The sequence below is a fragment of the Athalia rosae genome, chromosome 5, assembly GCF_917208135.1.
Source record: "Athalia rosae chromosome 5, iyAthRosa1.1, whole genome shotgun sequence".
NCBI classification, from domain to species: domain Eukaryota; kingdom Metazoa; phylum Arthropoda; class Insecta; order Hymenoptera; family Athaliidae; genus Athalia; species Athalia rosae.
In genome coordinates, this window is record NC_064030.1 from 18,259,283 (window position 1) to 18,273,442 (window position 14,160).

Here is a 14,160-nt window from a genome sequence, read left to right on the forward strand (position 1 = left end):
ATGAAGAAAGTCCACTCATTCATTAAAAATCAGATAAAACTTGAGAAAGATTCAGGAGAAGAGGGGAAAATAATAAATAATGATGACAGAGCAGTAGTTGTATATATTTTGATCTTGGAAACTAGAATCTGATTAGATAATTGAATAACGATCGAAAGCTATAAAGATGTGACAGTTTCTTTGTATTTTTAAGCAGTTAAGTACAGTGATAATTACAACAATTTGATAAGCCAATCATCCCAAATGGAAGATCGGTATTTCCATCATCTCTGAGCTTATTGTTAGATATATTTGAAACATCGTTTACTCTTGTAGCGACATGTGCGCCGTCCCCCTCTCCCGAGCGGCACGAATAATCGCGCATTAGCTTTAGCCGAAGTCAGTCGACGTTCGTCCTTCGGACGCTTCGCGTCGTCGTTTACAATACCAGAGCAGCATTCTATTCTCCCGTCGCCGATGAATAAATAATCGGCTCGACGGTATATCCATTACTTTTTCAACACCTCGATCTTCACACTCCTTTCCATAATTTCATAGATTCGATAAGGAAATGCCGCGACGAGATCTTTCCACAGGTATTCCAATGTCTGGATACCGGTCGACAGAGTCGTGCCTCGACGACGGAGCCACCGTCTTTGAAAAACCCAATAAATAGAGCGACTCGAACCCGCGGTCGGAATGACCAAAATATATCGTTCCACCATCCTCTCCGGCAACGGAAACGCGCATCCTCGTCCAAATTCGTCGGAGACCCTGTTCGATCGAACGCAACGGCTGAATTGTTATCGATTGTTTTCTTTGCGTTTATCAATTATCGGAACGACAAACGTACCCGACACATCCGGACAGGTATACGTCGACGAGCTGTGCCGTGACTTTGAAATCGAGGCGAGTATCTCGTAACGCGCTCCGCACGTAAATTGCGTAATTCTTCCGCGCCGTTCGTGCGCCCGTTGATCTCTATTCCAGCATCATTGAAAATACCGCAAACCGGACGCCGATAGCCCCCGACGCGAGTATACTTCCGTCACACTTCCTGCGCATTCGGACGACGGGGCATCGCATCTAGAAGCAAAAAAAGGTTCAAACCGCGCACGAGGTTCAAACGTGCGGGCGTACATCGAGCGGGCGCGTGTAACGGATATCTTCCGATACCTCGACTCGCTCCTGCCCTGATTTCGTCGCAACGACGGCGGCGAACCCCCGGCCAACGTCGAGGCCGACGACCGTGTCCCCTTCGGAATTCCAAGACGGGGAAATTCTCCTCCCCCGTAGCGGCGAAGACTCGATCCTTCGCCGTAGGCGGGTAAACGGAGGGCGGGGCGGTGCGGGTTCCCGCGCCTATTCCGGCGACATCCTCTCGTCATTCGGGCCGTCTCTCCGTCCCTCCGCCGTCGCGGAGTATCTCGCGCGAGCTCCGCGGGAGCGTCGGGTGTACGGCGACGAACGCGCGGACGATCCGCGAGCGATCGGGTCGCCGAACAACGCCGCGTTCAATTTGCCGAAATCACAGCGGAATTGGGGATTAATTTCGAAGGGAGCGGATTTGGACGAGGTGCCGCTCGACGGCCGGGCACTCCTGAAAACATCTTTTCCTCGCAGCCGATCGCTCGCGCTCGCCGAACCCTCGGTAATGCGGCCGACACCGTTTGCCAGCCGCAAGCGAATTCGACTCGTCGGCGGATCCGTGCGGGGCCACGGCCGACGCGACGGACGGTCCCCGTCCGCCGACGCTCGCGTCGGAGCGGATGCTGGGGGCAGATCGATGTCACGTGGGACCCTCCGGAAATCCCAGCTTCCTAGTTTTCCTCACCTATTCCGACGACGCGTCCTCCCGGGCCGCAGGCCGATGCCCGTCGAAATTCGAAAGATAACGACTCGCCGGGGCACCCGGGGGGAACCGCTGCAATTCCTCGGACCTCGGGAGACTCGAGTCGAGCGACGAGGTCTTCCGATTCCCCCCTCCCGGCGCTCCATTCTCCGCCAGATACGACGAATTAACCGTCGGTATAACGAGACATCCGTTCGCGCGGATGATGTAAGGAGCGGGCGGTCGTTCCTTCCGTCGGCGGAAGCCGCCCGACGGATGCGGAGGAGCGCGGCGGTCCGTCCGCGGTCCGTCCGCTCCGCGGAAACGCATCGGGCCGTTCGAAACGGGCGCAGGTGGGCGGAAGGAGAGCGAACGTTGTACCCGACGATCGTTTTATGGTCGACGACGGAGTCGGCGAGGCGCGGTGGATGTCGACGCGTAACGACGGAACCCCGCCAGCGATTGGGAATTAGGAGGTATCGAGCTTCGCAGTGATGTCAACTTGATGATGATATACTGATGTGATCTTGAGGGGAGTCGGAATCGTTTCGCGGCCGGCCGGCCGTACAACATCCCGCCGCCCCGCCGCCTCGCCCCCGGGTCCCCGGGTCCACGGGGCGACGTCGTCGTTACGGACGCCGCGGTACCCGTGTGCCGACCACCTACACCGGAGGGGTCGAAGGGTTCGAAAACGAGGGAGTGGGGGGGACTCGCCGCCGGTTGCTAAACGCCGGCGAACGTCGTATCGGGAATATTTCGAGGCACGTCGGGTACGCGTCAGTCCTCTGCGAGCTGGCGAACGAGCCGTTCGCACATCGAATCTCATCTCCGATGATCGGTCGCCCGATCGTTCCCGACAGTCCTGCAATCGCGTGAACAACGCCGAACGCCGTCCTCGTTTCATCCGACACCCCCGAGGCGCCTCGAGCGATCCAAGGACGATCGGTCCCACCTTCGTTCGACGCGCTCTTCGACGGCGCCCCTTGATCCGCCTTCTTTCCGCCGGTAAACGTCCTACGAGCGTACGAGGGTCGCGCCTCCCCCGTCGCAGAGAGTCGCCCGGGCGGAAAAAGTATCGGTAACAAGTACGTACGTAAGGAAGCGGAACGCCGAATCGAAGTGAGTGTGTGCCGTCCGCTCGCGGGTACCGGTGCGCGGGTTGTTGTTGTTGTTGTTGTTGTTGTTGTTGGTTTTTTATTCAATTTTTGTCGGTAATCCGGGGAAAATTCGATCGACGCGTAGCGAAATCGTCGGGGAAATCGCCGATCGCCTCTCGCCTCTCTTTCCATCGTCGCGACGGTTATAGGATGCGAGCGAGTGAGCCGCGATAAATAGGAAGGAGATTTTAAGCGGCGGGCGACGCCTGCGGCGAGACGAGGGCTATCGTGATATTTATTACACGGGACTCCCCCAGACCGGACACGTGCAATTAACGCTGGCAGTGTTAGATTCGCTTGCACCCCAGCGACCGACCGACACCGTTACCGCAACTCGGGCCCCGCGACCGTACGAGTTACACTCGTGTACGCGACACCCGCAACTTCGGAGCGAGCTTTCGCTTCTTCGCTTCCCTTCCGCCCGTCCGTCCGTCTCGTCGGGCCTTCGTCGTCTCCGTCTCCGTCTCCGTCGCCTCGTCGAGGAGCGCGATTCGAGCGTCGAACGTGGACGTGTAAAATTGAAAGCGGACAATTATTGTCGTATCGCTGACCGGGGAGACGGAGATTGACGAACAATAGCCGGGAGTCGTCGTCGTCGTCGTCGTCGTCGTCGTCGTCGTCGTTCGGACGACGGCTCTCGTCTCGCCGTCAAAGACACCGGGCTAGCTCCTTCTCCTCGGGTCGCCCCACGTGCTCGCCCCGCCGACCCTTTTCCCCGCGAGGCGACGGCAGTGGAGCGAGGAGCGCGATCAGAGGACGGGGTGACGGTGTCGAATCGCGCTCCGCGATCCATTGTTCTCCCGGTGTAATGGTTTCCTGAGGCGGGACGAGAGGACGACGATTGCTTCCGTAATTTTCGCGAAACGATCGCGCTTCCGACCTACGCCCCGTTTACCGCTCCCGCGCGATCGAGCGGTAAACGGGCGAACGGTCGTTTAACCCCGCCGTGGGTGGGGGTGGAAATATCTGGATTTTGCAGGCGTCGTCGGGTGGTCCGCGCCCCGGTAGCACCAGCGTACGCTTCGAACGTCTAGAGGAACGTCAATCGTCGCGGGGACGCTGACCCGATTCTCTGGTCGAGTGCGCGAACGATGACCGACGCACCGAGAGACCCGGAGTTGGCGGACTCGGAGAGCGCCGAGGAGGCGAGGGCCTCGCTGAACGCGGCGGCCCCGCAGTCCGCCAAGTCGAAGGGGAAAATTCTCCCCGAAAGAGGTACCTGGAGTACGAAGCTAGACTTCATCTTGAGCGTGGTACCGATCCCCAGACTAATAACACGAACGATAAGCGCGACCGGTCGCCCGCTACCCGTACCTCTAGAGACTCGTCGTACTTCCAGGTCGGTCTGGCCATAGGGCTCGGCAACGTGTGGAGGTTTCCCTACCTCTGCTACAAGAACGGCGGCGGGGCCTTCCTGATCCCGTACTTCCTCACGCTGATCCTCGCCGGTATCCCGATGTTCTTCATGGAGCTGGCCCTCGGGCAGATGCTGACCATCGGTGGCCTCGGGGTGTTCAAAATCGCCCCCCTCTTCAAGGGTATCGGGTACGCCGCCGCCGTCATGTCCTGCTGGATGAACGTCTACTACATAGTGATTCTCGCCTGGGCCATATTCTACTTCTTCATGTCGATGAGGAGCGGTCGGTATACCACTACTACTTACCTTTTTCTGTCGGGGATCGTTGTGTTCGCCGCCGCTACTCCGATTCTCGGTTTTTCCCCTCGCGCAGACGTGCCCTGGCGTTCCTGCAACAACTACTGGAACACGAAGAACTGCGTGAATCCGTACGACAGGAGCGGGATGCTCTGCTGGAACCAGCTGACGGCCAACAAGAGCGTCGTCAAGGTCTGTTCCCTGAACCAGTTCAACGTCACCGCCTCCGAACTGACGGACCCGGTCAAGGAATTCTGGGAGTGAGTAGACAGACTTTCCCTTCGATTCGCTCGAATCGCTCGAATCGCCGAGGGTCGATCCGATAACGGCGAGCTTTCGCAGGCGGCGAGCCCTCCAGATCAGCGACGGGGTGGAGCACCTGGGTAGCATCCGTTGGGAGTTGGCGGGAACCCTGCTCCTCGTCTGGATTCTCTGCTACTTCTGCATCTGGAAGGGCGTCAAGTGGACCGGGAAGGTCGTCTACTTCACCTCGTTGTTCCCCTACGTCCTGCTGACGATACTGCTGATCAGAGGGATCACGCTGCCCGGGGCGATGGAGGGGATCCGGTTCTACGTGAGCCCGAACCTCTCCAAGCTCAAGGAGTCGGAGGTAAGTCGCGCGATCGGCGTCCCCGATCACCGTCGCCGTACCGGGCCTCGCCGTTTCCCCCCCCCTCCGTTCTTCTTCTTCCGCAGGTTTGGATCGACGCGGTCACCCAGATATTCTTCTCCTACGGGCTCGGCCTCGGCACCCTGGTGGCCCTCGGTAGCTACAACAAGTTCACCAACAACGTCTACAAGGACGCGTTGATCGTCTGCACGGTGAACTCGTCGACGAGCATGTTCGCCGGATTCGTTATATTCTCGGTGGTGGGTTTCATGGCGCACGAACAGCAGAAGCCGGTCGCCGAGGTAGCCGCTTCCGGACCGGGACTCGCCTTCCTCGCCTACCCCTCCGCCGTTCTCCAACTACCGGGGGCACCGCTCTGGTCCTGCCTCTTCTTCTTCATGCTGCTGCTCATCGGTCTCGATTCGCAGTTCTGCACCATGGAGGGATTCATCACGGCCATGGTGAACCTTGAAACGATAACAGATCCCCAGATCAGACGAACGAACGTACGGACGTAACCGTCACCGTCTCAATTGTGCTTTTCTGACGTACAGGTCGACGAGTGGCCGCAGCTGCTCAGGAGGCGCAAGGAGATATTCATAGCGATCGTCTGCGGACTGTCCTACTTGGTCGGTCTGTCCTGCATATCCCAGGGCGGGATGTACGTCTTTCAGATACTCGACTCCTACGCTGTCTCCGGATTCTGTCTCCTCTTCCTGATATTCTTCGAGTGCGTTTCCATCAGTTGGGCGTTCGGGGTGAACCGTTTCTACGACGGTCTGCGCGACATGATCGGCTACTATCCGCTGGCCTGGTGGAAACTCTGCTGGACCGTGACGACCCCCATGATTTGCCTGGTGAGTAACACGACCCCCCCCCCCCCCCCCCGCAGTCGGGGCGACTTTCACCGCGCCGACTTTCGGCTCTTCCCCGCAGGGTGTCTTCGTGTTCAACCTCGTCCAATGGACCCCGGTTAAGTATCTGGAGTACGAGTACCCCTGGTGGTCCCACGTCCTCGGTTGGATGACCGCGTTGTCCTCTATGCTCTGCATACCCGGGTACATGATCTACGCGTGGATGACGACGCCCGGCGACTTCAATACGGTGAGTGTTTCCCCCGCCGGGGAATGCCGATGTCGTCGCCGATGTCGTCACCTCCTCTGAATTTTCCCCATTTCCAGAAGTTCAAGCTGCTCGTGAGAATAGAGGACGACGTGGCGAGCTTGCGCGTCAAGATGGGTCAGCCGGCTGTGGAGCTGAGTTCCTTGTAAGATCGTCGCGACTCGTACCTCTCGTAACGATACAATTTTATTATCATTTTTTCCCGCTAACTCGTACAAGGATCGCACGTCGTCGTTGTTCGGATAGACGGGTGCGGGTTACCCTTACGAATCGTCGAATCGTCGATCCCTCGCGCTCGGCACAACCACCGGCAACGGTCGCTCGGCGAACCCTTGCGAATACTTGCGACCGATCGACGTTCGTCAAAATCGTTGTCAAAAAAGTTTCGTCGTCAGATGCGAACCGGCCGAGTACGCGCCGATAATCGACACCGTCACGCCTCAAAATACTATTCCACGTTAAGTAGATGTAGCGACAATGATATACGTAGACAACGATCGTTGTACCGATAGCAATAATGGTCAATAATCGTAGGATTTTTAACAATAGCGCAGATTGTAATACGATAGTAATAAAATGTAGCGTTAGATAGAGAGAGAGATGGATCGTACGTTGCACGACGGCGTACCGAGGATCGATGTCACCGACACGTGGAGCCAGTCCTTCGAAATACCGTGGGAACAACCAACGGTGGAAATCACCCGATTCTGCAACTTCGCTCTGATATTTCTACGATATCGGCAGCTCTGGAGAAGACCGTGTTGCGACGACAACGTAGATCGTTATTCAAATATTGTACCCTCGCGTTGTTCTTCCGTCTGTGCAGGTGTACGAATCTTGTCGTTAGTTGTAGGACTTCGCCTCTGACGCACGTTCATTTGAGTAACGCAGCGATGAAACTCGGTCACTCCGTACCGTGATAGTCGATGCGACGTTATCGGCGTTTGTCAGGTCAGCGATACGACGCGTTCTTCCGGCATTTTTCTGCTTTTCGTTTCTCCTCGTTTATCGGTTGTGCCATTTTTGTCATCACCCCTCCCCCCTCCGCCCCGCCGTCTCCTCTGCAAATCAATCCATTGTTATTGTTATCGTTGTTGTTATTGATATTATTATTTTATCGTATTTTATTATTTTTCTATCGCCACCGGCAAATCGACGTCTGTAATTCAACGGTCGGCCCATACGCGACGAGGTGACCCCCTCTTCGTTACGCCGCCAACCTGTTTATTCATGTATTCGTACCATATATGTGCAATGAATTATAATTCCGTTATCATTTATTCGTAAATGAATGACCGAGTAGTTTTTATTTATAGTTTGTTCTCGTTGTTGTTATTAACATTACCGTCATCGTCGCCGTCATATGATTCATCGTCGCATCGTCGCCGCCATTGTCATCGCCATTGTCACGCTACCGTTGGAGTGCGACTTTTTTATCCGATGTCGTGAGAATTATCGTCATCTGCGTAACTAGAAATAGAATATTTAATGACGTACATACCTGTAACTATGATTGTCGGTAGAGAAAACTTGTGTACACATCAATTTCTCTAAATAAATAAATGTAAACTTACGAATTTTGGATCGTCACCGGTGTCCCACGCACCACGTATTTGAACGAACAGTTGCGAAACGAGTCGAAGTATCGAACGACGCGATCGATAGGTCCCTCGGTCGATACGAGCGACTTCGTCGATACGCGTCGTTCGGAGATTGCGGGAAAATTTGAATCACAAACACCGGGGAGAGTTGCGATGTCGGTGAAAAATTTATTCAACTTGGCGGTTTTTTTACCGCGGTACAAAATACTCGACCGCATATTCAATGCGTGTATACATACTTGTACGTAGTTATATGTACTATATGCGAATAAAGTGTTGCTGCCCATGGATGTGATCGTGATGACGGGCGAATGATAAATTATAGAAAATATAAAATCGATATGAATTTCAATAGAATTTCGGGAATAGCCCGTATAAAAAGAGAAATAAAATAATAAAAATCTACAAGTTAGTTAAAATATTAATTTTATGCTATTTGATGTACGCCGATATACGTATGTTTATATTCCTATAAATATAGGTTTGTATGGACGGAACCTGTTGCCGCTCAACCTTTGACAAAGAAAAGGGACCGCATAAACGAAAATATAGCTGACGAGGATGATCGCCGTCTCGATATCTATTTACAAATGTTAAGAGAGATTCTGTTCAAAATCTGTACTCGCTAATTGATCAGATTCGATTATGCGAAAACGTTTTTTCAACTCTCCTTCATTCAGCTCAGTTGTCCTCTTTCTACGCGACACTAACGTCGGATCATTAATTCGTACTAATTGCTATTTTCAGGGATACCTATTACTAGTAATATCAAAATGTGATTAAAAATATTTCTAAATAGTTCAGACGTTGTAAGAATATACTTATGTGTTAGTTTTTAATTGTCAGCGTTTCGGAATCATTCCGGACGTCGTACCGAGAGAATCGACGGGAAATACCGATCGGTTACTCGAGTACAAGCTGCAATGAAAATTATTATCTTTTGGACGCAAGTGAAATAAGTTAAAGGCTGCCTCGGGGATACAGCGCGACGTTTCGTTCTACCCGATCGCTATTCGCTTTTCCCCCCTTTATTATCTACAATTCTAGACGCTATTGTCAAAGGTACTGCATACCATAATTATAACTGATATTGGCGATCTCGGAGAATCGTCGACATTCGAAATTTGCTCTCAGAATGATGTCGCAATTTCGTGTGTTGCCCAATCGAATACGACGAAGACGGAGAAAGGAAAGAAAGAAGAAAAAGATCAGGTCACAGTGACGATCTTTGAATACAAACGGTGGAATGAAATCGCGATGAAACGATCGCGAGGATCGATCGACGTGGGTCGGTGTGTCTGAAATGAGTAAAATCGTAGCGGTAGCAGCCTATTTACCCTGTGTAAATTTGGAATGTAGTCTGACCAATGTGTTTGAATTTATCGACGCGACTTACCGCTCGGTCCCTACGCGAGGTCTAAAAGTCTGAAAAGGAGCAACAGGGCGACCCCCAGACCGGCGTTCAGAATCCGTTTGCTCGCCGAGCTCCTGTAGATGTTGGGATCGCCCATCTGGAAGGTGTGCTCGGGGCTCGACATTCTGCCGTCGCCGCCGTTGCTGAACGCCAAGACTCTCATGTGGTAAGATTTCCCTGGACTCAAGTTCGTTATGTACGCCTCGAGTTTCGAGCCCACGGGTACGATCGTGTCGTTCGCCGTGCTCATGTCCTGGTCGACTTCCCACACCCGTATCTTGTACCCGATCAGGGGCTCTTCCTCCAAACTGGGTTGGACGTAACGCCAGACGACGCGAACCTCCGAGGGATTCACGCCGTACACGTTCACCGACGACGGAGGCTTCTGCGGTGCCTTTCTGTAAGTTCTCTCCAGGTACCTCTCGCTCTCGGGTCCTTCGCCGGCGGAATTGTAGGCCATCACCTTGACGTAGTAGTAAGTGTCGGGCTGGAGACCGACGACCAGGGCCCACGGTTTGGTGGTACGCGACAAGTAGTAGACCGAGTCTTCCTCGCGATTGTCCTTCTTCCAGTATTTCAGCCTGTGACCTATCAATTTGCCGTGCACTCTTTCCCGCGTTTGTTCTATCGGCGACCAGCTGACGTTGAGACTGGTGCTGTTGTAACTGAGAGCGTAAACCTGCTGCGGGGCTACCTGGGGCATATCCTCGGCGCTGAATATCGTAAAGTTGCCCGAAATCGGTCCGAAACCGATTTCGTTGGCCGCTTGGACCCGCACCACGTATTCCGTGTAGTAAAACTGCGTTGGGATTTGCACGACCGCCATACGCGTGTTGCCGTACTCCTTGAGTTCCAGGGACTGAAACTCCGAGTCGTGGTCCTTTCGCATCCAGTAAATCTTGTAGTATATCCCGGGGCCGTTTTGTTCCGAAGGTTTCAACGGTGACCAGGTTATCGTCAAGTCCCCGATCTTGCCTCCTCCACCGCCGATGTTCAGAGGCGCCATTCCCGGCCTGTCCGAGGGAGTGCTGTATTGAGGGGACGGAGTCGACGGGTTTCCTATTCCCAACTCGTTGACACCCGAGATACGGAATTCGTAGGTAGTGTACGGGTTCAAAACGTTCTCCAGGTAAGCCTCCTTGCGACCGTTGTACCTGTCTATCTCGTTCGCCGTTATGTCTGGAAACGGGCGAATGTTTTGTTTTTTTTTTTTGTCAAAGTGAAACTGAAATGAAAAATCAAATTGTAAAACTCACTTTCGGCCAACGGAAACCAAGTTTGGTTCCAGTTCGTTCTCGCGCTGACCGTGTACATCGTTATGGGCCTGCCGTTCATCGCTCCGTCCGTCCATTGCAACGCAACGGAAGTTTTAACAACGTTGACGACTTGTACGCCACCGGGAGGCCCCGGCGGTCCTTCGATGACGACTCTGGCTCTGCTGGAGATCCTTCCCACGGCGCTCTTGATTATGCACTCGTAGTCACCCGCGTCGGAGAACGTAGCGTTTATTATGTCGAGGATTCCGGCGTCGATTCTGAGTCGAGGATTCGCCAACAGATCCTTGTCCCTGATACGCAAGCCGTTATGCGTCCAAATGTAAGCGATGTCCAGGACTTCTTCCGTCTCGGCTAAACAACGCATCGTCAAATTCCAATTCACCGCCGACACTATGCGACGGTTCAAGCTCTCGATGAACCGTGGACCACCTGTGGGATATAAACGCGTCGATTAACGACCCGATTCGGTACGGTGGGATGTCGGCGTTTTTTTCGGTACAACGGATAATTCGAGTGGCTCACGTAATACGATAACTCGTCCCCTGGTCTCGTCCGACCCGTATTGATTGGACGCGACGCAAACGTACATCCCTTCGTCGTCTCGCGAAACGGGACTTATTATCAAATTTCCGTTCTCGAGAAGCCTCCTACGCCCTCCCGAACCTATCACGTTTCCGTCCTTCTTCCACACGAACTTCGGACGAGGTGCCGCTTCGGGATTGCACACGATCGTCACGTTACCACCCTCGGCGGCGTATGTCTCCGACTCCATTGGTCTCTTCTTAAAAGTGGGCTTCAGCGCTGAAGAGAATATCCGATGCTTGAGTTAGCGCGAGGCCAAACTAGGGGAAATCGGACCAGGAATTCTATAATCGTGCACAACTCACATAATATCCTCAATTGCCCAGAGGTGTATTTTGTCCTGAGTTGATTCCTAGCTCTGCACTGGTACATGGCCTGATCTCTCTCAGGATCTAGATACCTTATGGACAGCACGTTGTCCTGAATGGTGTAGCGCTCTCTGTCCTCCGGAGGAAGTGTGTACATGTCGAGGATTTCGCCGTTTCTGTACCACTTGTAACTGACGTCAGGAATTCCAAAGGCTTCGCAAGTCCAGGTCAAATCCCCCCTGTTGTCCACGTGTTTGTCCACCAATGGGATCGTGAAGTTCGGAGCTGCCTGTATCGTCAAGCGAACCGAATTCTCTATGGACGCCCTGTTGTTGTGCGCCCGACAAACGTACTCGCCCTGATCCTCGACCTGCACCCTTGGAATTATGAGAACGCGGTTGTAATTCGTCGATACCGCGCTGCGTGGGAGCTCCGCTCCTCTCCGTGTCCAATTGTAAGACGGAACGGGACTGAATTACAAATATCGATCATTAGTGAATTTGGAAATTTTATAGTGTGGAATTTCATAGAAACGATCGCTCCGCTTACTAGCCAAAAGCAATGCACTCCAATCTGACTTCTTCCCCAGCTACCGGAGCCTCGGGAAATACTTTGGGAAAGTTGTTGGTGAAAGTGAGCTGCTGGAACGTAGCTGTAACGAGAGTTTTTGTATTACATAACGTCTGGAGGGTAGAAAATTTCATCGGAATTGTTGGACTCACAGTGAGGGTCGACTCTGAGAGGGAAGAACGGTCCGTTCCTTCCGGTATCCGAAGCAATACTTTGCACATTGCAGGAATAATTTCCTTGATCGATAGGTTCGAGGGCGGAAAAGTAAAGGGCACCGTCGAATGATACGAATACTCTCTTGTCTTCCTCGACAAAATTGGGAAAGTAGTCACGCGTCCAGTAATACTTGACACCTGGATAATGCTGAGGAGGATCGCAATAGATGGCTTTTCCCCAGTTCTGGGATCCGTGCTCTACGGAACGCTTCAAATTGAACTCTAGAATATACCCGAAAGATAGCACCACACTCTCGGACACGATTGTTCCAAACTCATTGCTCGCCTTGCAATGATAGGAACCACGATCTGCTTTCTGAAACGATCGATTTAAACATCAATGAGTTCGGACTCGGTCCATAGGGAATCCAATCGATATACGCAAGTAGAGATCTTACCTGTTCCGGTTCATAGATAATCAACGTGCCACCGCTGACCGTGTATCTACTGTTATCCAATGGATTGATCTTTTTCGCGACCAATCGGTCATTTTCATAAACCTCCATGAACCATTCGTAAGTGGGTGTCGGGTACCCTCCGGCCAGGCAACGAAGAGTTACGTCGTTACTTATTTTCCTCTTGGACATGTCGAAAACTTTGTTACGAGGCTGTTTGATGAAGTACGGACCTCTTGGCACCTGTAACGGATTGTCGATCTCTATTCCGTACTGATACGTGCGGTCGTCCTGCACAAGATTGTGCATGCTGACCACCGAAGCCTCGCAAATGTACAGAAGTTCTTCTTTTCCGGTGACTTTTTCGAATCCCCAACGTTTCAAGTTGTAGCTAAACGAGTAGACCAGATAGTCTTTTCCTTGTACATTGTCGGCCGGTTCTGGGAGAAACGCGTTTTCCATGTTCATCAACTGCGATCCATCCGCTTCGTTAGACCAGTAGCCTCCTTGTTGTCTGGCTCCGGTATACCACCGTCGATGCTGAGGATCCTGCCACAGCAACTGATACATGAGGTACCCGTGCTCTTCCAACGAGTCGATACTGACCAGATCGCTTTGGTATGCCTGGCAATTTTTACGAGCATCTTGACGCGAACGAAGAGGGCTTTTGATGAATCTGTAGCAGGAATCTTGGAACTTGAGCCAATATTGCGGACAACGATATATCAGTTCTCCATCACCGAGATCTTGGGCAAGCGAGCGGAGGCTCAAAGTTGCCAGGACAATGACCGCTAGCCACAGGCCAGTCATTGCGGAAATTTAATTTCGTGTCAGCCCAAGTTCTCAGCTGTCACACGACTCTGTCCGGGAGAAAAATAAAGGTTAGACTTTCCGATAGCTCAAAGTGTCAACGCAAAGGGCCAGGGTAGCGATCGACAATAACATTGCGATCGTTGAATAAGATTCATTTAGTGTTGTGATTTTGCATTAACCGAAATTCGAGGATTCCGCCTATCCTAAAAATCTATCTTCGGTGTCAGATAAAAAGGGAGTGGCACTCCGACCTAAGGGCGCGAAAATGATAAATATTGTAATTTCCAATTAGGCGTAGCGTCGCGACACCATTTTCCGATATGGGCGTACATTTCACGCTAACCTAGTGGTATTACATACCTTAATTGTTAAATTATCGTAACACAATATCGGCGAGACGAGACATTGACGAACGATGACAAATCCAGCTCCCAACACATGAACACACCCAACTCTTGTCTACAAATGTACGGGTCGGGCGTTCGCATTCCTGCCATGCACAACGCAAGACTAGCGATTGAGCGACGCTGACCGATTAATCGAATGTGTAGATTACTTTTTTTTCAACAGTCGATTTTCTTTTCGGGCGTTGTTTTTTAACTTCGATTGATCGATGTCGAGTGTCGCGTGGA

General features: G+C 52.5%; 2 protein-coding genes and 1 long non-coding RNA gene across 7 annotated transcripts; 1 reads left to right on the forward strand and 2 right to left on the reverse strand.

Annotated features, from left to right (window-relative positions):
- Positions 1-83: 83 nt before the first annotated feature.
- Positions 84-4,774, reverse strand: LOC125501016. Of its 2 annotated transcripts, XR_007278488.1 has the most exons (4): positions 4,631-4,774; positions 4,282-4,533; positions 833-1,065; positions 84-753 (listed from the first exon to the last, which is right to left on the reverse strand). It is a non-coding gene; the product is annotated as an uncharacterized LOC125501016 (long non-coding RNA). The 2 variants fall into 2 exon arrangements; XR_007278489.1 differs by having other exon boundaries at positions 84-1,065; positions 4,352-4,533.
- Positions 2,613-6,948, forward strand: LOC105683942 (sodium- and chloride-dependent GABA transporter 1). Of its 3 annotated transcripts, none has more exons than XM_048655618.1 (9): positions 2,613-2,895; positions 3,947-4,220; positions 4,307-4,607; positions 4,698-4,881; positions 4,964-5,231; positions 5,318-5,692; positions 5,786-6,088; positions 6,168-6,335; positions 6,413-6,948. In XM_048655618.1, the coding sequence occupies exons 2-9, from the start codon at positions 4,059-4,061 to the stop codon at positions 6,500-6,502; spliced, it is 1,851 nt and encodes a 616-aa protein (XP_048511575.1). In that variant the 5' UTR covers positions 2,613-2,895; positions 3,947-4,058; the 3' UTR covers positions 6,503-6,948. The 3 variants fall into 3 exon arrangements, with proteins under 3 accessions (XP_048511575.1, XP_012252367.2, XP_048511576.1); XM_012396944.3 differs by having other exon boundaries at positions 2,613-2,815; XM_048655619.1 differs by lacking the exon at positions 2,613-2,895 and adding an exon at positions 3,636-3,816.
- Positions 6,949-8,102: 1,154 nt separating this feature from the next.
- On the reverse strand, positions 8,103-14,052 carry LOC105683936 (contactin). 2 transcript variants are annotated; one of them, XM_048655597.1, is made up of 9 exons: positions 13,889-14,052; positions 12,719-13,575; positions 12,258-12,636; positions 12,085-12,187; positions 11,533-12,005; positions 11,168-11,446; positions 10,625-11,074; positions 9,351-10,547; positions 8,103-9,252 (listed from the first exon to the last, which is right to left on the reverse strand). In XM_048655597.1, exons 2-8 carry the CDS (start codon positions 13,523-13,525, stop codon positions 9,361-9,363), a joined length of 3,678 nt encoding a protein of 1,225 aa, XP_048511554.1. In that variant the 5' UTR covers positions 13,526-13,575; positions 13,889-14,052; the 3' UTR covers positions 8,103-9,252; positions 9,351-9,360. The 2 variants fall into 2 exon arrangements, with proteins under 2 accessions (XP_048511554.1, XP_012252358.2); XM_012396935.3 differs by having other exon boundaries at positions 8,103-10,547; positions 13,889-14,051.
- Between the last annotated feature and the right edge of the window lie 108 nt (positions 14,053-14,160).